The following is a 21,600-nucleotide window of genomic DNA, read 5'->3' as shown; positions in this document are numbered from 1 at the left end:
GCACTCAACTGATTCCGTGCTCGGATGGAATTCCCAGGGGTCATGCTACTGCTTTGAGGCTCCCTCCCATTCTCCTTTCCTCCTCCCCAGGGCATGCTTGGGGTCTCTAGGAGCCCTCAAGGGACAGCCCTTGCCAGAGCTAGGAAACACCTGGGGAGTAGAAAGTATATTTCCCCCCAGGCTTCACAGCACCCTCCTGGCAGGCATGGCTTCTTCCCCACCCCCCTGCCCAAGCAGTCCTGCACCAGCCCATTCAAGCACACCCATGCCAACAAGCACACTGGAGCTGGGCCGGCTGCCAGTCAGGCAGGCTGACATCACAGACAGGCATAGCCAGACTCGGAAACAGCCGGGTACAGTGGGGCCTGCAGAGCCACCTGTTCGCCTGGGACCAGCCAGGGCAGGGCTGATCCCTGCTGGGAGCAGGCAGCTGGCAGACACCGGATTCCCAAGAAAGCTCCTGAATGCCATGCACCTTGGTCTGCCCAGTCTCCCCTGCAGCAAGGGACACTCAGCCCTTGCCCTCCTCTCTCCTGGCCCCAGTGACCTTTGAGTCTCCGTAGAGCAGGCTCACCAGCCCACCCACCAGACTGGTTTCAGGGGATGCTGATTCTGCTCACACAACAGTGTCTAGTCCAGGACCCTCCGGCACCCAAAAGGGCTTGCAGACCACCTCCCCTGACTGCCTGCCTTTCTCCCCCTCCGCAATGTGTACCTTACTCCTCTCCCACTGTTATGCAGTAGAAGAGACATACCCAGGCTCAGACAAAACCCTCCTGGAAACACAGGGCATAAAAGGGACCTGTTTTGGTTGAACTGGAAGTGGGTGGGCCGGAACTCCCAGCTTTGCCCTCATCAACACTTATCTCCCACTCCCCACCCTCACAGTGGTCCCTGCACTCAGCAGTGCAGCTGAGTGGTCAGGATCATGGACTCCAGCCCGATGGCCTGAGTTTGAAGCCTGGCCATTTAATATCTGGGTAACCTTAGGCAAGTTACATAACTGTGCCTCCATTTCTTCATCTGTAAAATAGGGCTCTTGAGAGTACCTCCCTCCTGTGATTGCTGTGAAGAATTAATGAATTAAGCAGGTGAAGCACTAAGAGCAGGGCCTGCACATGCTAATTGTTTAAGAGATGTTAGAGAAAGTAAATTAATCTTTAAAAAGTCAGTCTGAAGACTGCTTGTGCCATGGCAAAGAACCCAGGGTTTCCAGGAAGTGGGCCTGAGTCTGTCTTGGCTTTATCAGTGAACCTCTGCTCCCTGGGCCTCAGATGCTCCACATCTGAGCACTCTCTTCCCCTGAAGATGGCAGACAAAATTCAAATACCCAAGCCCTGTGGAGCAGGGCATGCATGCTTGGTCCTGGTGTGCTCAGTGACTGTGTGTGCCTCACCCTTTCCCTCATGGTGCAGAAATCTAAGATCTCCACCTTCGAGAAGATGTGGGCCTTCATGAGCAGCAAGCCCTCGGCACTGGTGAAGAACAATGAGGAGGGTATCCAGAGGACTCTGACAGCTGACTATGCGCTGCTCATGGAGTCCACCACCATTGAGTATATCACCCAGAGGAACTGCAACCTCACCCAGATCGGGGGCCTCATTGACTCCAAGGGCTACGGCATTGGCACGCCCATGGGTGAGCAAGGGGCTACTGGGGGAGGGGGACGGAGTGTGGACAGAGGATGGTCTCCGCTCCCCACATCCACTCAAGCTCCCTCTCTCTCCCAGCTGATGCCATTGAGCCAGAAGCAGGGGGTAAAGCCCCATGCCTTGGGAGGGTAATGGAGGGATGGAGCTTTATGCCTTGGGAGGGCAGTGGAGGGATGCAGTCCCATGCCTTGGGAGGGTAATGAAGGAATGGAGCCTCATGCCTTGGGAGGGCAGTGGAGGAATGGAGCCCCATGCCTTGGGAGGATAATGGAAGGATGGCATCTCACGCCTTGGGAGGACAGTGGGGGCTTGGAGTCCTGATCCTTGAGGAGACGATAGAGGGATGGAGCCCCACGCTTTGGGAGGGCAGTAGAGGGATGGAGCCCCATACCTTGGGAGGGCAGTGGAGGAATGATGCCCCATGCCTTGGGAGGGCAGTTGTTGCCTGGGCAAGGAGAACTGGGATGGACATGAGGGACAAGTCAATTCCCAGAGGTCAGACCTGCCTCCCTTCACTCCATGGCTGCTGATGCAACCCAGCTACACTGGGCCTTCCAGGGGCCCATTGTGACCGATGCCTATAGGACAAGGCCCCCCTGCCTAAACCAGAACACTTCCACCCACCCAGATGCTATATGTAAACTTGAAGAAGAGCTTCACCATGATAGGGTCCCCCTTTTGATGAGCTGACCGAGAGGGCTAGTGATGGTGACTGGCACTGGCTAGGGTGTTGGCAGGGGCCTATGTACAATGGGCCCCACGCTGCTGACAAGGGCCCTTCTCCCTACTCAGGCTCCCCATACAGGGACAAGATCACCATCGCCATCCTGCAGCTGCAAGAGGAGGACAAGCTGCACATCATGAAGGAGAAGTGGTGGCGGGGCAGCGGGTGTCCCGAGGAGGAGAACAAGGAGGCCAGCGCCCTGGGGATCCAGAAGATCGGGGGCATCTTCATTGTCCTGGCCGCTGGGCTGGTCCTGTCCGTGCTGGTGGCCGTGGGCGAGTTTGTGTACAAGCTCCGCAAAACAGCAGAGAGAGAGCAGGTATGCCCAGAGCTGGGCCTGTGCAGGATCGGGGGCAACTGGCGGAAGGTGACGCATGCTGGCTCCACCCTCACGTGCCCAACACCCCGCAGTGTCTCATCTCCCCTTCACCACAGCCCACCCTGCACCCAGTCGACCAGCAAGCCTTGCCGGCTCTGCCTCTGTCCCGCCAAGTAGGGTCTCCCAGGCTGCTGCTGCACCCCAGGCCAAGCCCATCCCCTCCTGCCTAGGTTCTGCACAGCCTCCAGACTGTCCTTCCTGCCTTCATGTTTCCCTCGCTGCCATTCACAATCCACACAGCAGCCAGTGCCTTGCTTAAAACTTAATTCAAACCATATCGCTTCCCTGCATACAAGCCTCCAGAGTAATTGTTGAAGGTGGGTGATGGTTGCATAGGGGGTCATTATACTGTTCTCTCTACTTGTGCATATATTCGGAAATTTCCATAATCAAAAGTTGAAAAAGGAAAGTGACGAGGGTCAGCCCAGGCATACACACAGTAGAACTAGGCTCAAGTCATCTGATTAATTCAAGCGTGGTTGGGCAGTGGTTCTGGGTCCCAGTAGCAAATTAGAATCACAGAGAGCAAGATTTTAAGTGCTAATGCCCTGGCCTCACTCCCAGAGACTCTCTGTTTTAATTGGTCTGTGGAGGAGCCTGGCATTGTTCTTTTAAGAGAGCCTGCAGGGTGATTTAAGTGTGTACCTGAGTGGAGGTCTCTGGGCTGGGGAAGCACATCTCATGGAGAAGCTCAAGGGGGCTGCAGTTAAATTATGTGTAGAGGGGACCATTGCAAACAAACAGCTTATATAGCCATCAAAAATGAAATAGAGTGCTTGCTACCCAGCAAGCCTAAGTCAGCAAAGAGGTGTCAGAGGTCTCAGGGTCTAGGGGAAGGGACACTGTCCAGTATCGCTGACAAGAGTCTACGTAGTTATATTTCTGGAAAGTAGCGTCACAGTATGTTCAAAGTCTCCCAAGGGATCCATACATTTTGACCAGTCAGCTTCTACTTTTGGAAGTGTACCCTGTGGAAGAGGTCAAAAATACAAGAGGGGAACCCATAAAAAAAAGAATTATTTTTTGGAGGGCAGGTCCCTTGCAGTACAGGCTTCCCCTCTAGGTAAGTGTCCTAGGAACACATCGACATTAGTGTACCAGCTCATGTTGTTTTGAGAAGCTGCATTCAGCTTTAGCGAATTTCTTTTTGGAGATTACTTTCAATGCATTTGCCCATTTCATGATGGGTGATTTGTGAGTGCACCTGCCCTCACTGTGCTGCATGCTCAGCAGTTTTTGACCAAATACAACATGATCCCTATGCCCTACCTCCCTTTTCACCCCATCTCGCCCCTAGCGACTTTTTTTTTTTTTGTTTCCCTGGATGAAAAACGACATCAGAGGGAACGTTTTTGCTGATGTGGAAGAGGTGAAACAAAAAATGGCAGAAGCACTAGAAGGCATCAAAACTGATGAGTTCCAAAACTGTTTTGAGCAGTGGAAAAAGCATCTCTAGAGGTGTATTGCCTCAAACCGAGAGTACTTTGAAGGTGACTGAAGTTTAAACATGTAAGAATAAATACACAATTTTTTATAAATACATTCCAGGTCTTTTTGGGTCCCCCTTGTATGTGCAGTTTTATTTACATGGAAATTTGTTGGACTGTTCATTATAATGTGAAAAAATGAGGACTAAAAACCTAAGTGTCCAACAATAGGAAGAAGTTAAAAAATATATGCTAATCAAAAAAGAACAACCACCGAATTCTGTGGGAATTTTCATTACAGTTGGAATGAGCGCCAAATGCCACCCAGCCTGTGGGATCCAGTCCTTACCCACTTCTCTGACTTCCTCCTGCTACCGCTCCCTACCCTACTCTACTCCACACACACTGACCTTTTTTTCCCCAGCTTTAACATACCGAGCACATGTCTGCCTCAGGGCCTTTGCACAAGCTACTCCTGGACCAGTCCTAGAAGCCTGTGTCCTTGGCATCTTCTGGCCATTCAGGTTTCAGCTCAAATGTCACCTCAAGTAGACTTCCTTACCTGTCCCCATTTCCAGCCCCTTCCTAACCCATTTCACTGGTTTATTCTCTCAATAATAGCTATCATTCTCTGAAACTACTTATGTGTTGACATGTTTATTATCTGTTTCCATGCCATTGTTAGACTGCGAGCACCCTGAGGCCTGGGACTTTGTCTTCTTCACTGTTGTGTGCATAACACCCAGAATAGTCCTGGCACATAGCAGGGTCTCATTAAGTAAGAAAGGGAGGTGAAGAAGTGTGGGCCCAGAGAGGCCACAGCTGGTAAGAGGCAGAGCCAGAATTCACAGCCAGGTCCCCATTCCCCTATACCCCATGGCCTGCATACAAGTGACCCTGATGCTGATGCCCGGCCTCCTTGGGTAAGTTGAGGCATTGGCAACTGCCACTCTAGAAGGTACTGCCACCCGATACCTATGGACAGTGCTGCATTCTTGCTGTCCCTCTTGGCTACCTGCAGGGACCCAGGCCAGAAGGAGGTTGCTGCCACCCAGCAACCCTACAGGGACCTGCCTCCCAGTTACCTACCTTGAGAAATGTGTGCTGGGCTTTCCTGAGTGAGAGGGTGGTAATTCTTCCCCTTTATTAGGTCTAGGAGAAGAATTATCCATAAACTCATCAAGTGTTTCTTGAGTCTTGACTCTGGCGGGGGCTTAGGTGTAGCGGAAGAAACTGATTGGTCCCTACCCTCGGAGTCTAGTGGAGAAACAATCAGACAGGAGAGCCAGAACTCCTCAAACTATAATGTGCATGCCGATCAGAGGCTCAGTCTGCTCATCTGTAAAATGAGGATGGGATGATGATACCTGCCCTACATACATTAGTCTCAAAACAAGAATGAGGGACTTTGTAGACTGCTACACAGACCAATCCACCCTGCAGGGGGCCAGAGGGATGGGTGGGGTGAAGGTGTGAGAAAGGGAGCCCTAGCGCAGGCTCTAGGGGGAATAGAGCTTTTGGTATCGCAAGATCAGACCTCACCGTGTGCCCCTTTTTCTCCCCCCATCCACCCTCCCCTAGCGCTCCTTCTGCAGCACTGTGGCCGACGAGATCCGTTTCTCCCTCACCTGCCAGCGTCGCATCAAGCACAAGCCGCAGCCTCCCATGATGGTCAAGACCGACGCCGTCATCAACATGCACACGTTCAATGACCGCCGGCTTCCGGGCAAGGACAGCATGGCCTGCAGCACGTCATTAGCCCCCGTATTTCCCTAGGCACAGCTGGGGTGGGGACCGCAGGCCTGGGGGCTGGGCAGAGGAAAGCAACGGAATCTGGAAGAAACGTCCCCTGTCCCCATGTAGGCTTGGGGACCAGAGCTGCTGCCTGCCTATCTGGCCAGGAGTCCTCTGTCCTTACCTGCCAGGAACCAGCAGGCCTTGGGCCAGATGCTGGGGCTTCATTCTTCTCTTATTTCTTCTATGGGTTTCTAAAGCTGCCAGTCGAGATAGCCAAGGCCAAAAGAAGCACATGCCTCTCTCAGGCCAAACTCACCTGCCCCCAATACTCTTGGAGAGTCAGAAGTTTCTGCCCGGGCCCTGCAGGGGCCACAGAAAATGAGAGGCAGCTCTTAAATTGCCATTCCTTACCCAAGAGCCCATGCCTCCTAGGGCTTGACCATGAGGCCAGAGACACAAGCCTTCGGCGCCTTAAGGATTTGATAGCATGGCTGCCAGTGGGAGTTAATGGTGAGGGACAGCTGCCCCGTATGCCTGGGCAGAAAGAAGACTTCATCTCCCAGGGGCTGTTCACATGGTCCTGGTCTTCCGGACTTGACACCACCCTGACAGTTCCTGTCTTGGCAGAGTTGAAGACAGAGAGCCATGCGAGGGGTAAAGAGGAGTTTGGGGTATGAGAGAGAAGAGAATGCACAAATAGAGGCCACCATTTTGAATTCTAATGGAAAGTGTTCCAGTGGCTCCCACTCTTCCAGGAATATAAGGGAGTGTTCACAGATCACTCTTCTCCACTTTCTGGCCAGAGGATAGAGGACCCCCAAGTCTCTCACAAAGGATGCCTGGAGACTCAGCAGATGTTTGAAACCCAGCAGAGGAAGAGCAGATTCCATGGAAAGCCCACAGGCCCGTGAGCCAATGGATCTTACTTTGTGGCTAGCAAGCTATTTTCTAAACCTTCTTGGTATTTGGGACCTGGGCCCTTTGCCATCTTCTCATCAGCAATCCCCCATTCTTGGCCAGTTAATCTTGGCCTTCCTGTCATCTCAAAAGGAGGAAAGTCAATTGAAGTGAAAGTCAAATCTCCCTCTTCAAAAGAGGAGTCAGTGTCCTACTATACAGGCTAACTTTGGGGTCAGTGGGAAAAGCCAGAGGAACCCTAAGAACTCATGACCTGGACTTGGCAAACCTAAAGATGCTCCCCAGAAAAGGGAAGATTCCAGGTAGGGAGAGAGAAGCTGCTGCCTGGAGAATTAACCAAAGACCCTACACAGAGATGCAAGGCCTCGCTGGCCCCTTGTCTCTTGTCCAAAGCGGCTGTGACCTTGTGGGGCTTGGGGAAGACAGCAGAGAAGTAGCAGCAGATAGGGTGCCAGCCAGGGGGTGGACCAGATGATCTCTGGACTGAAGTTCGCTGTGATGGATGCTCTAAAGGGCTGTGACTAAGAGTGAGACATGAAGGGTTAGGAGCAAAGTGTCCTTAAAGAGAACACGGTGGGGCCAGCAGACCTGCCATGGCCAAGGAGGGGACAGTCTAGAGCAGGGGAGGAGGGGCTGGAGATGCTGGACAGGGAAGGAGGGACACCACCCACTCCCCTCCCACCTCTGTCCTGTGTCTGCTTAGGGAGCCTGGTGAGGGAAGCACTGCACATGGATGTCAAGGGTCTTCTCAGCGAGGGTGAAGGACAATGTCCAGCAAAGCAAGAGACCACAGTGGGCGCACATGGTAAATATTGACCCTCCTCCTGTCCACGAGCCTCAGAGCCACATCGACTGGGTCCCAGAGCCACAGTGGCTCTGATGGCAGTGGATCTTGGAGGAGGAAGAAGAGGGCTGGACTACAGCATGGCCCCTTGTGTGGAACCATAGGAAAAGTTATGCTGTCATGAGCTTTGGGGTGAGGAGTTGTATGCGTGTCTGTCTTTGTATGTATGAGCTTCGGGGGCTGGGGCAAAGGGCAGATATGGACATAAAACATAGTCTAGGACATGCAATAATAGCTGAATCCTTTGAGATCTGATGTGTGCATGTGTGTAAGTATGAATGAGTGAACTAGGGACAAGGGAAACAAATATGAAAGAGCCACAGGGCCCATCTCTGTAAAAACAGGAGAAGCCATGTTGTAATGGGGTTCTGGTGAGAGTGTGTATGTATGCATACTGGTGTGTGTGTGTGTGTGTGTGTGTGTGTGTGTGTGTGTGTGTGTGTACAAATTTATACACTGAATGGCAGAGGATGGGGGACAGGATAAAACCTGCAACTAGCCAAATACATGTAAAAGGAGAAGCCATGTCACCAAAGGGTCTGTGTGCGCATGTGAACACGTGTGTGCAGGCATGTGTGCACAGTGGAGAGCAGGAGGAGGCCGGGCCCAGTCATGTGACATGGGTCAATCCATACTGCAGATGAGAAGCCATGTGGAGTTGAAGTTTGTGAGTGTGGGGGGGCACAGACGTGTTCCAGCTCACAGTAGTAGCAGAGACAATCAGTCAGGAAGGCAGGGCACCAGGGTCTATTTGCACTTCTGTCATGGGGAGATCATTTGCTGCCAAGATGTGCCAAGGTCGCATGGACGTGCACACTAGGAGACAGACCAGCCAAGTGGAGATGCAGCCTGTCAGGGGCCCATGTCTGCTGCTGCCTTCGCTGTGGGCAGCATGTCCTATTGGAAGGGAAAACCTTTTTTGCAATTACCAGGTAACAGGATTCTAATGAAGGTATTTGCCAGTTTGCTCTCAGCAAACACAGTCATTGACCACTGTCTTACTCTGGGACAATTTCATAGCACACGGCTCATTCATGCCCATGTTGCACACCTATGCTTGTGTGCATGATGCTATGTGAGTGTGTCATGCTCTTCTGAGGCTATGCACATGTGTGGATTGTGATGGGAGGCAGAGGAAGTGGTAAACTTTTGTATAAAAGGAGTAAAGAATAGTGGGTGGACAGGCACAATCCAATTAGAGAAACCCCTGGAGGTGCCACATGGTCTTCAGGCTCCCAAATGGAAGTGGACGGTTCCCTGTGATCTTTCCATTCCAGCCTTACGTCCTTGGGGTGGCTCACATTCAGCCTCTGGCTGACATCCTGAATGTGTCCTAGAGACCAGCCCAGTGTTCAAAGTACAGAGGAGACCGTGTCTGCCCAAGTATGAGCCATGTCTCTCCCGGGGGGCCAAAGGTGACACTGCATCTGTGAGGTGGGAGGGGGCAGGGAGATATTCCTAGTGAGGAGGATCATGTGCCATTAAAGTCTAGGCCTGCCCTGCCAGTGGGTGTGAAGCTGAGCTGGGGTAGGTACATGCATGTACACATGTGTGTGCACTCATGCAGACCCTGAGGAGTGGTGGGAAGCATGAGAACTGGTTTGGATGGAGCAGAAGGTGGGATCTGGGCTATCACCTGCCAGACCTGAGTGGGATCTGGGCTGTCACCTACCAGACCTGAGCAGAATGCCCCCACCTCACCCCCCAAATACCAGTGTGTCTCTCCAGCTGCTCAAACTGGCCACGTTGAAAGCAGCAGTGAGAAGACTCAGACTCTGCCCCCGCCCCCCCCAGGCCCTAGGGCATTTGAACAATGAGCCCTCCTGATCTCTCTATCCATGAACTGCTGCTGCTTTCTCTGCCCTGGACAGAGAAGAAAGCCCTGAGTGCTTTGTCAGTGTTCAGGTGGCCCTGTCTACAAGTGTCTCTCAAGAGGGGAGATGCCCCTTGGCCGATGTGCTGAACTCTGCCTCTCCGAAGGGTGAGAGGGCCGCCTCTTCCTCACAGCCAAGACCCTGCCTCAGCTGGACACACACACCTGGCTCCCCCCTGCCCATGCCTCAGGCACTGGAATATGGAAATCCTGGCCCAGGCTGGGACAAGAGGCCACATGGGTCAGAAGTTGCACCCACGCACCAAGAACAGTCAGAAGTTCCCTCCCTGCCTTCTTTTCAAGGGGTTTAAGTGGGGGTGCAGCTGCTGCCTCATCTCTTAGCATGAAGTTGAGCCCTCCCTGAGCCACTCCCAGCTACATGCACAAACATCTGAAAACAGGCCGACCTCTGTGGCCCACATCTGGAATGGTCCCATGTGGACACCCATCTGCGAAGGACCCAGAGGTTTGGACAAACAACCGTATAGACTTAGCATCTGGGACAGGCCCAGTCCCTTGGACAGTTGCAAGAAATGGGCCTAGCTTTGTGGCAGGTCTGGATCAGACACATCTCAAAGTCCTAGGATGGTTGGACACATCTGGAGTGGGCCCAGCCACTTGCAACAGTGGAAGGACCCTGACCTGTCCCATGCCAGTTTGAATCAAGCCCTCCTTCCAGTCCTGGATTTGCCCTGGAGTTACAATTTCAGAGCTGAATCATATGTGAAGTCACAGAACTGTTTTAGGTAGAAGGTTAATGTTCTGTACAATATATATATGAATGTAAAAATATATATATATATTGTATATATATATATATATATGCACAGTGTAAATATGACCTGTAGCCCATGTGTATACAACCCTTCCCCGCACGTCTGCACACAGAGTGTACATAACCCAGCCAGCACTGGTGGGGACTGGGTGAGAGATGGGGGGCTGGGGCAATAAAGCCTGGGTGGACCTTGCACAGAACCCCTTGGGGTGGGGAAGGCCCTGCACACATCAGAGCTTCAGACGGAGAGCAACCGGCCACTGGGTGGGCCTTGCACCCCAGGGCCTCCTGTGGGAGGGGCAAGAGCCTTGTCTCCATCTGTGCCTGTCTGAGGTGGGACAGCTGGGCATGTCTAGGAAGCAGTATTGTGCTAGAACTTGGCCCCTGTGCCAGTATTACATTCTAGTCCCAGTGCAGTTAAAAGGGAGGAGAAGGACTGAGAAAAAGGAAACCTCTCTTTCCTGCTGTCATACCTGGCCGCAGAGTCCCCAGGTAGGTAAGTACCAGGCTCTACCTATAGTATTCTAGAAGGCAGAGGGTCCACAGCACACAGCTATGGAAGCACTGTTGAAGAGAAAGGCTGAGGGATTGCCAGCATGCCCGTACTGTGTTCCGATTCCTGCCTTCTAGAACAGTTGACCTCAGATCCCCCATGGTTTGCTTCTGTGTTATGGATCAAAACCCTGAGACCTCCAGAGATGGGAAAGTAGCCATAGACCAAGTCAGGCAGCAGCCAAGAGTTTTCCCCACCTCAGACAACTTCCCAGCCCCATTTGACCTGGACACCAGCTGTGAAAGAGTGGCTGTGAAGCCAGAGAGATGAGAGGTGGGAAGTGAGAAGGCAGGTCCTGTCCTAGCCACAGCCCGATGCCGTCTGTCTGCCTTTCTCCCCCGGCGGCGTCCTCCCCAGCAGGGCAGTCGGCAAAGAGCTCCCTCTCTGGCAGGCTGCAGGCCTCAGCCCCTCTTGCCCACATCTGCCTGTTCTCTGCACTTGCAGTCCTTCGCACCCTCTCATGGGTCTGAGTGTCTCTGGAGCATGCAGGGGAGAGATCTGGATGGACTCCCTAGTGGTCAGCAGCCTGCCCCTGGCTTTGGCCCAGATGACAGGTTGGTCTGCACTGAACTCTGGGTCTGCCCCTGGGGCCCTGGCCAAGCACTTCTGAATCCAGCCCCCTGAGTCCTGCCTGACTCCACGATGTGATCAGAGCCCCTGGGGACCGTCATGCCACTGTGTGTCAAGCCCCCAGCCCACCTCTGCCTGGGCTGGCTTCCTGGCTGGGCCCCCATGATGGGGACCTCGGTTCCCAGTCCCTGGGCTGAGCCCCCAGGCAGCACCATGGGCCTCAGAGCCCTGGCCTGTCCCAACACCCAGACCAGAGTGCCTGGACGCCCCCCACTCCCACTCAACATGGTTCCCACACACTGGTCTCTGGGCCATTCAGGGGATGCCCTTTGTGGACATGCAGAATTTCTATGAATATAGTTTTTTGTAAACATTTTGTAACAATTTGGGTTTCATAGTAACTGTGTTACTTGCCAATCATTCTAGGCTGATGTAAATAAATTTCCAAACAAATCCGATTATTTTCCTTTTTAAGACACTGTGATATATCAAAGTGCACAGTTTGCTGTATGAAGTAATATGGTTTTAAATTTTAAATAAAGAAATGTTTCTAGAAAACAGGGCCCCCTTGAGGTATGTTTTCTGTTTCTCTTCTCTCAGAACCAGGGGATACTGGGCAGGATAGTTTTTCTGTCTTCTCCAGGAATGGCTGTGTCCCAAACAGGAGACTCTGGTGCCCAGCTGGTGGTGGCTTCAACCAGGCTCCTGGTTCAGACATCAAGAGTGTAGGGTCTGTCCTTGAGACTCTCTGACCTCTTGTCTTCCCCTATCCTGGGCATGTCCCTACCCAACTAATCTCCACACACTCCCTTGGGAGTTGCCACATCCTTACATTGGCTTGTCCCTTTGATCGCTGTTGCTGAGGTCGGATGGATACTTTATTCAAGCCTGGCCAGTCAGAGATCTTGCCTGAGTTTGTTCAAACATGAGAAAGCTCTGCGTCAGCTACTCTCTGGAGATAGAAGCATGCATCTCGATCAGAGTTCAGGGCAGGACATTTTAAGTACTAAGGGATTGAATACAGAGGTTTATACCACCAGTAGGAGAGATGAGGGAGCAAGGCCCACCCAGGTCCCAAAGAATGACTCCTAGAACAATATGTCATAATCCCACCAGGGGCACAACCACTTCTGAGCCTGGTGCCTGAGCTGGGAGGGAAAGATATGCCCAGAATTGCCATCCAGTGTTCAGGAAGTCTGTATCAAGAAACTGGGGCTGCCACCGCCCGCTGCATAATGCTGCTCATTACCCAGAAAGCTGGACATGGACAGTGGACCTACACTGCTGAGAAACCCCACCTTCCCATGACCGAGGCAGCCCAGATGGGAAAAGGAAGGAGGTCTCTGCCTCACCTCTGCCTCAAAGCCTCCTGCAAATAGGTTTAATTGGTAGAGACTCGTCTCTATCCAGAACCCTCCACGATCCCCATGACATCATCATAGAAATAGCTAATAGTTACTGAGCACTTTCACGCTGCAGACATCGTGCTGGGCTCTTAATACACATATTCTCTTTTCCTTCCCACCTCAGACCATGACATAACTCACAGCCTGATTCTACATGACCTTTCAGTCCAAAAAAGTCCACTGCCCTTGACTCAGACTGGGGTGCCCCAGGTCTAATTCCCAGGAAGGTAGCTATGATTGGATCAGTTGAGGTCAAGTAGTCACTTGGGGTCTAATCAACTGTGACCTGGGGAGTCAGGGCTCACATAATATAGTTATAGAACCTGAGATCATTGTTTTAGGAGGACTGAGAAAGCTGGAAAATTTCAAAGAGGGCACATGCCAGGTAAGCCATGCCAAGGCCCCAACAAGCTCTGCAGAATGGAGAGGAGGATGGGACCCAGTGGGCTATAGCATCTGAGAGCTCTGGTCTAGTCTGGAGCCCCAGCCCAAGAAGAGACTTTGGTCTGAGCCAGGTAGGAGGCAGGGAAAGACCCTGGTTTGAAGGTGTCTGTCAGCCATCGAGTGGCAGTGGTGAGGACCATCCCTGATGGAGGTTCAGGGTAGACTTCAGCCCAGCAGAGAGTAAGAGGACATGGACAAGACTCCAGCTAAAAAAGAGGTCCATAGAGGTGGTGAGAAAATAGGTGAGCATCCATCCACTCAACCACCCACTCGTCCATCCATCCATACATCCATCCATCCATTTATTCATTCAAAGACTTAAATATCTTGTTATGAGTCCCGGCTCCACCACCTACTAACTGTGTAACCTTGAACAAGCAACTTAATGCCTCTGAGACTCAGTTTCCTCATCTGTAATGCATGAGTATGAAAACAACTCCCTCTTGGAGGGTTGTGGGGATTAAATGTGAAAAAGAATATTGAGTACTTAGCACAGGGGCAGGCACATCATAAACCACAGTAACTGAGAGCTATTTTCATTAAGAAAAAGAAGGAAGAGGGAGAGAAGAAAAATAACCTACTATGGGTTGAGTCCTCTCTGCAGACAGAGAGAGGACTCCTCCCCCACAGGGCTGAGTGTGACCCAGCCGCCCATCCACAACACTCTGGGCTCTGGATGGGAGACAGTCAGACCTCTTGGGTTACTTAGGTGGCCTTGATTGTCCCTGGATTGGGCAGGAGGAAGACAGCCTGCACAGCCCCCAGCCTCTCAGAGAAGCCCCTAACAGGGTCTCTGCGTCCACTTCACCCAGCTGGCCTTCACAGGCACTGAGCACCATGTTCACATCGCTGCCTTTGAGAAGCAAGAAATGACACTGATCTTGCCTCTCCCACACCCACAGCCCTTGCACCCACAGCCCTTGCACCCACAGCCCAAGGGCCGAATGGAAGCATACTGAGTCTCTTGCTTCTGAGGAGATCTCACTGCTGCTCTCCAAGGAGGGACAGGAGGCCCACAGTACTGAGCATTCAGACCAGCCAAGCATCCATCTCCAATTGATTGCATGGTGGCGGCGGGGCAACCATGTGGCTGTCCTGGCCAGGCTCCAGTGGCTGTAAGCTCAGCCATGTCTTCTCAGTCTTTCCTTGGTCAGTGCCCTTTTTGCCTCTCCCATCTCCAGGAACCATGGCATACATTGGCTCCCAGTGCACCAGGCCGCCAGGAGCAGGACATTCAAGGAGGCTCCTTGGTCAGGGACCACCATGGCAAGGAACAGAGAACCACTCAAACTCACTGGGAGAAGAGGTGGCTTCACTGTAAGAGGTCTGACAGAAACACATTTCTCTCTCTCTGTCTCTCTCTATATATCTTTCTCTCTCTCTCTCTCTTCCTTTCCTCTTCCCCTTTCCTCTTCTCTTCCTTGCTCAAGGCACAAAATGGCCATTCAAGTTCAAGTCCCCCAGCTCTAGGACCCAACAGCAACTCCCTGTAGTGAAAATGTCCCCATTCCAAATTGCCTGCCCATCCCTTCAGCAGAGAGAACTGGATAGCAAAGTTCTCAGAGAAGGGATGTATCTGAGAAGTGGCTCTAGACCTTGCTTCTGAAACTTTAAAATGCATAAAAATAGCCGGGCTCGGTGGCTCAGCCTGTAATCCCGCTCTTTGGGAGGCTGAGGTGAGTGGATTGCCTGAGCCCGCGGGTTTGAGACCCGCCTGGGCAACTTGGCGAGACCTCATCTCTACAGTAAATCAAAAAATCAGCCGGGCGTGGTAGCGCATGCCTGTAATTTCGGCTACTCGGAAGGCTGAGGCGGAAGGATCGCCAGAGCCCAGCAGGTCGAGGCTGCGGTGGTCGAGAGTGGCCACTGCACTCCAGTCTGGGTGACAGAGTGAGACTCCAACTCAAAATAAAATAAAATGCATACAAATGTACTGAGGGTCTTGATCAAATGAGGTCTCTGGTTCAGTCTTTCTGGGACAGACCTGAAGGTCTGCACTGCCCACAGCTCACAGGGACTGCCAGGACCGTGGGTCTGCTGCAGCACAGCAAGTGCCCCAGTTGTGAGTGGGAGGGGATGCTTAATGCAGCACAGGCCTCAGGGGACCCTACTGCAACATTCCATAATGGTACAGGCTCCACCACCTCATTCAAGACCAGCATTTAGAGCCCTTCCACTCATCCCTCAGCGCCCCCAGCCTCCCATTCCATACTCCTCTTTCTTCCAGCTCGTCTAGCTCCAGCTACCTATGCTGGAGGGGGTACTTCAAGTCCCTCAGGATTCAAGGTCCTGCAGGGCCCCTCTGCTAGAACTGATGCTCGAGCCCCCATAGGCAGAGATCAGGGACTCAGACATCCATCCAGCTTCCTGGTTCTGCCCCTTGCTCTGTGTCTTCTTGAAGCTTCAGAATGGGAAACTTCATTTGAGAAGTGAAGGGGAGCTTCCAAGTATTTGGGGCCTTAGGCTGGGACCCAGACCTTTGGACTGAAAAGATGAGAATTTGATCATCTTTGTTTTCTGTTTCCTCTGTGCCTGGGCTAGTTTAGCCCTTGGCACATTGGGGGAAGGGTCCAGTTATTCTTTAATTTCCCTCCACAATAATAGCTGACATTGACTGAGCTGGACTGCATGCCAAGCATGTACAATCTCATCAAATCCCTATAAGGATCCTCTGAGCTGGGCTTTCTCCCTGTCCATTATTTTATTTATTTATGTATTTATACATGTAGGTATGTATGTATGTATTTATTATTACTGCTACAATTTCTACTTCGGAAGTAGTCCTTGCAAAGTCCCGGTGGCCTGGACTGATGGGACAAGACAGTTTAGAAGAAGGCTCTGGTGGAGTTCATTTTTTGGTAACTAGGTCTGAGGAAGTCTCATCTCAGAAGGGTCCCCTTCCTTTGACCTCGGTCATCTCAGCCTATTTGGGGCACAGAGGCCTGAGACTCATGGAACTGGTTCCTCCCTCCCACAATCCTCACCATCCCTTGTGGTCAGGGACTTGCCCTCTCCCCAACCATCCCCAGTGGAAAGGGCCTCCTGTCAGTCACGAAATGGGGACTTGGAATAGGGGACAAGTTCCAAAGGCCATCTACCACCTCATTTAAGTGTTAGTTTACTTGGACAATTCACTAGCCTCAGCTGACTCACCTGTGTGGTGAGGCTGCCCGTCCTGGTGGTCTCAAGGAGCTCATGTGAGAATAGGATGAAAGATTCCTGTGAAAGCACGTGTGAACCATTGGGCCTCTTCCGTCGGTTCCGCCCTCTCTCCCTTCTGTCCTTCACCGCCCCCCACTCCCCGCTCCCCAGGTCCATTTGGAGCAAGGCAAGGAGCAAGAGGAGTCAGGGTTGGGGCACTCCTGGGGCTGCAGGTTCCATTATGAGAGCCAGGCTGGGCCAGGGTATGCGGCTCCCCCGGGGCCTTGATGACACTTCCTTGGGAAACAGAAGCTGAGTGTTTAAGAAGCATCTGTCATTATGGAAACAAAGTTGCCAGGCCATTTTTTCTTTTACTATTTTTACTGCGGTTTCATTATCTTATGCAAATGAGGCCGCTGATGAAGCCTTTCTGCAGGGTGGCCCATGCTGGGACCAGGGGATTTATTGCCTGCCTCGGCCTCCAGACAGGATCTGGGCTGAGGAGACCCATAGAGATGGCTTCCGTACCTGCAGCACTCGGCTTCGCACCTGACAAGCTCCAGGTCCAAGACATCGTTGCCGGAGTGCCCTGGTCTGTGACCTCCAAAGGCCGGAGGATTCACCCAACTTGGCTCAGGCCTCTGTCCCTGATTCCCCAGTAGCAGAAACCCTTGAAGACCAAATTGCCAGTACTCAACAGGATATAAGGAAAGAGATGAGAAGAGAAACGTCGTAGAGTCTGAATCCACATCAGGTACCAAGTGCTAGAAAAAGGGTACAATATTGTCCCTTGGTTTGAGATTTCCAGAAGAGGCCCCTGAAACGAGGACTTGAATACAAGATGACAGTAGGGGGATGGGGAAGTGAGACACCAAAGGGAAAGCAGCCAGTAAAGGGGACAACACTACAGGCAACTGGAGCGCAATCCCGCAAGGAACTCTAGGAGCCAGTGTAGACCATGCAACTCCAGAGTTTCCCACTCAAGGGATGAAGGAGCTGGGGTATGTATACACCAAGTCTGTCAGTCTTTGGGTTAGGCCTGGTCCCCCAGAAGTTGTCAATCCCGGGTACTTCTGGCATGCCACAGGTGGCAAGGTGGGCTCTGGACCAGGACAAAGTCTCAGGCAGAACAGTGCGCATGTTGGCAGTAGGAAATTGGATGGCTTACATGGTAGTGGTAAGGGCAAGACACTGACAGCGTCTGCTGGGACCCCATTTTATGGACTAAGAAACTGAGGCTCAGAGAGGCCAGATATCTTGTCCAAGGTCAAGTGAGTAAGTGGCTGGGCAGAGTCTACCCCAGAGCTGTCTGCCTCCCCAGCTCAAGAAGTCTGTAGTGCCGCACTACTTCCTGGCCCTCTCCACTTCCCCTGCAGCTCAGGCTCCCAAGGTCCCTGCCCAGCTCCTCCCATGCTTCTCCCTGCAGCTCTGGCCTCACTGACAGCCCCCATAATCCCTGCCTCCTCCAGACTGTCTCCTGGGACACCTTTCCCAACATGGAGTATTTTGACAAAGAACAGGCTCTCCCCAGTGAGTCCAGCGGCTCCTAGATTTGGAAAGATTTTCCTCCAAGAGTTTGCAGGCCTCTGTCCAGTCTGATTGCCCTAAAACCTTTACTTGTAGTTTCCTGTGAGGACCAGCTTCCCCTCCTTCCCTCAATTTCAGCTTCAGGTCACCATGAATTCTCTTAAACTCTGATAACACATCCTCTGGGACAGCAACAGAGCTGAGCATTTCACGAGCACCTTCTAAGCACCATGCCCTATGCAGACACATGCTCCTCTGTGGGGAAGACTGAGCCAGCTCCACCTTTCCTGGGGACTGGGTAGTGGTGAAATTAAAGATGTGGTGAAAGGTGAAATTAAAGAAGCTTCCCAGTCCCACTCGCCTGCAGGTAGGGATGAGCTCACAGCAGCTGCCATAAAGCAAATGTCACCAGCTCTGTGATTTCTTCCATAACCCAGATGTCCAGCTTCTTATGAAGTCCAAAGGACAGGCCCCCTCTACACTCATAATCACGGACCAAATGCTTGAGAGCTCTTACTGCATGGATCTTCCTTTTCCAAAAATATTGTCAAGGATATAATAATGATAAGACCAATAACAGGTTGCGGCTAGTTGAGCAGCAGTCCCAGGCTTGGCTCTCAGCATGCCCTGTCTAAGAGGATCTTCGCCATGACCCTATGAGTTAGGAATGTCATCCCCATATTCCAGATGTGGAAACCAAGGCTGAGGGAAGTGGAGTTACTCTCCACCACCACCCAGGAAGCAGCAGCGTGAGGCCTCCAGGTTGGTGCCTCTGTTTCATAGATTTAGTAAATGAGCAAGTGAATAAATGAGTGAATCAGAAAACAGTCCATATCAATGCTGTTTACAGACACTGGGGAACTTCTCTGCTTATAGAAAGCAAACATCCAAACTTGATTGGGCCAAAAACGAGAATTACTAATTATAGTCACTCACAGGAACGACCTACCATTTATGCCTAATTGCAGTGCAGTCCAATAACAATTATGCACATCAATAAATGTGTCAGATCAACTTGGTTGTGAGTTTTATTTGATCTCAACACTAAGCCCTACTTGTGGTCACTCAGAGCAGGGAGGCTATAGCCACGCTGCCCAGTCCTCTTGGTCACTTCCGGCTCAATGAGAAGGACTGCTGGTGCTGGAAGGGAAGTGGAAGATGGGAGAGGAAGGAAATGTCTTTGCCTTCCTCTGCCACAGCATCTACACTGGAGAGTCAGGGAAGGCAGTTTGGCAGGGGGTCTTCACAGGGCATGCAAAACATCACAAGCCTCCCCTCCCTTCCTCAGTGCCAAAAGCAGCTTCCTAATTAGAACATCCATAACCCTCAGCATCTGCTCCAAGAGAATTCAGCTGCTCTAAGATGGAGAAGTCCATTAACTTTATTGCACAACGCGTCAGACGTGCTTTTAGACAGAGGATCGCTGCCAAGTGAGATAAACTGCTTGGACCTGCCAGAGGGATGGGCCAGGACTTCCTGCAGTCCCCAGCTGGGTCCTCAGAACTCCCTGCTCTCTCTATCCAGTGCCCTGGGGAGGAGGTATTGTGTCACCCTGGGAGACTGGAGCCAGGGAGACGGAGACTGGAGCCAGGGAGATGGTGACTGTCAAATGCAGGTGCAATCCCAAGCACCCTGGCCTCCATGGTGTAAACCCGCAGCCTGCTGAATGTCAGCACCAGACGGGCACCATCTGACTCCCAGAATGCATCAGGACTCCCAGCTCATACCCAAGCAGCTCCTTCCTACATCAGCAGGAGTTGATAAGCTGGTGTCACCAGACTCAGTAGAGTGTAGTGGCTAGGGCAGAACCTTGGCTTTGCCTTTTAGGAGGCACTGAGGGACCTCACGAAAGTGCCTTAATATCCTGAGGCTAGTCCTGAGGACGTCCCACCTGTAGGAAGGGTAAATCAGACGTTGCCTGAAGCATAGTGAGGGTTCCATAAATGACAGCACCAGCTTCCAAGCCTCCTGTGTGGAAATGAAGAGGGGACAGAAATTCACAGTGTATGCAGGGGAGAGTAAACACCGATTTGGAGTCCCAGAGTCCAGGTTTTCATCTCAGCCCTACCATGTGACCCAAACCCCAAGGCCCTCGGTTTCCTCATCCGTAAAATGGAGTTGATATTCCCTTTTTCTCACAGTAGAAGCAAGAAGCCATGCCAGTGCTTTGGGGCCACCAAGGGATGGTCTCGCGGGCACATTATCGTTCCTGTTACTGTGGCAGTTAACCTGATGTCTAGCATTCCCTGGGACAAGCCAAGCCCAGGGCTGGCTGCTGGCTGGGCTTGCACCAGCTTCCTTGCCTGAAATTCATCTCTGCCAGAGCACCCCACGCCACAGCCCTCCTGCCTCCTCCTGGGCGACCTGGATCCCCACAGGGAGCAACCCCAGACCTCCCAGTCCTGATGGATGTCTCACCAAGGGGGCCTCTATTCTCAGATCCAGATTCCTTCTTAATATGAATAATTAGCAGAAATAGTCAGAGGGGGAGGCAGCAGCCATAGCAATCGACCCCAGTGATTTCCCAGCCTCGGGGAGAGCCCAATTTCGCTCCAATCCGTTGCTGTAAATTCCCATCAAGCTAAGAAAATATAGTGCAATTTAGAAACACTGATACGGCAATAAAACACAGATCTCCAGCAAATGGAATTCGGCAACATCTAAAAATGGAGCCATACATTACTCGGCCCGCAAACTCCCTCCGGGGATGTGATGCTGGGAGAAGTTGGAGAAGCTTTATGTTCCGAGTTGATCTTTCTTTTCCGGGTGAAGGCGGGGCCACTCGCAGCAGGGATTCTGGTGGCTCTCTCAGGCCACACTCCATGGTCCAGAGAAGAGTCTGAGGAGGTCTCCCCGGCCAGAGAGAATCCATGGCCTGCCCTCCATCCTCCAGGGGCTGCTCGAGAGGGCATTCATGAAACGGGGGTGGGGGGGACTAAGGGAGAGGAGTAGCTGCCTGTGTGCCATTTAGTCCTCACAAGTGGTCTTCGAGGGAAATGTGCTTGTTTGCGTTTATCAGATGAAGATACTGACAGTCAGAACGAGCCTTGCTCAAGGTCACACGCGGGGAAGTGGTAAAGACTGGACTTGAACTCACATCTGTCTGCCTCTTTCGAATCTACATGCTTTCTTAAGCTCAGCTTTGGACTCAGGCCTTGACTTCCTGCCTTCCAGGAGAGCAGGCAGCCTGCTCTGGGATGGGGACAGGACCACAGTCCACAAATGGGTTCATCCCTCCACATCCCGGGGTCATCCGCCTGTTCTATAGCCCCACTCTGTAACCCTGAAGCAGGATGGGGGAACTGACACCTTCCCTTCCTCCTAAACACAAGGCAGGGGACTCTTGGGAAGTATGGAGCTAGGGAATGAGCAGGTTTCTAGATGGGAGGGCAGACCCAACACCTCCACCTCCCCCGTAGAGGCTAAGTACATGCCCCCTCCCTTCTACCAGCTATCCTCCCTCTACCAGGCCAGCTTCCCGGTGGAACCTATTCTGCACCACCTTCGCTCACACATGCACACAACATGCTTGGGCACATCCCCCCTCCCCTAGTGATCACCCCCATCTTCACATATCTGCTTGGCCAGTCCCTCCACCAGACTGTGGGCTCCCCAGAAGCAGACAGTGCT

The 21,600-nt window shown here is 52.2% G+C and overlaps 1 protein-coding gene across 1 annotated transcript in view; it reads left to right on the top strand.

Annotated features, from left to right (window-relative positions):
* Positions 1-7,385, top strand: part of GRIK3 (glutamate ionotropic receptor kainate type subunit 3) — a 226,651-nt gene extending 219,266 nt beyond the window's left edge. Inside the window, exons 14-16 of the mRNA XM_008059978.1 lie at positions 1,416-1,638; positions 2,445-2,695; positions 5,764-7,385. Of these exons, the coding sequence (XP_008058169.1) occupies positions 1,416-1,638; positions 2,445-2,695; positions 5,764-5,958 (669 nt within the window). The 3' untranslated portion in view covers positions 5,959-7,385. The remainder of the gene's footprint in view (positions 1-1,415; positions 1,639-2,444; positions 2,696-5,763) is intronic.
* Positions 7,386-21,600: the final 14,215 nt, after the last annotated feature.

The sequence above is a fragment of the Carlito syrichta genome, unplaced genomic scaffold (assembly GCF_000164805.1).
Source record: "Carlito syrichta isolate Samal-C Ts95f unplaced genomic scaffold, Tarsius_syrichta-2.0.1 Scaffold304465, whole genome shotgun sequence".
Lineage (NCBI taxonomy): Eukaryota > Metazoa > Chordata > Mammalia > Primates > Tarsiidae > Carlito > Carlito syrichta.
Note: the sequence above shows the minus strand (reverse complement) of the source record. Positions and strands in the feature narration are given on the sequence as shown.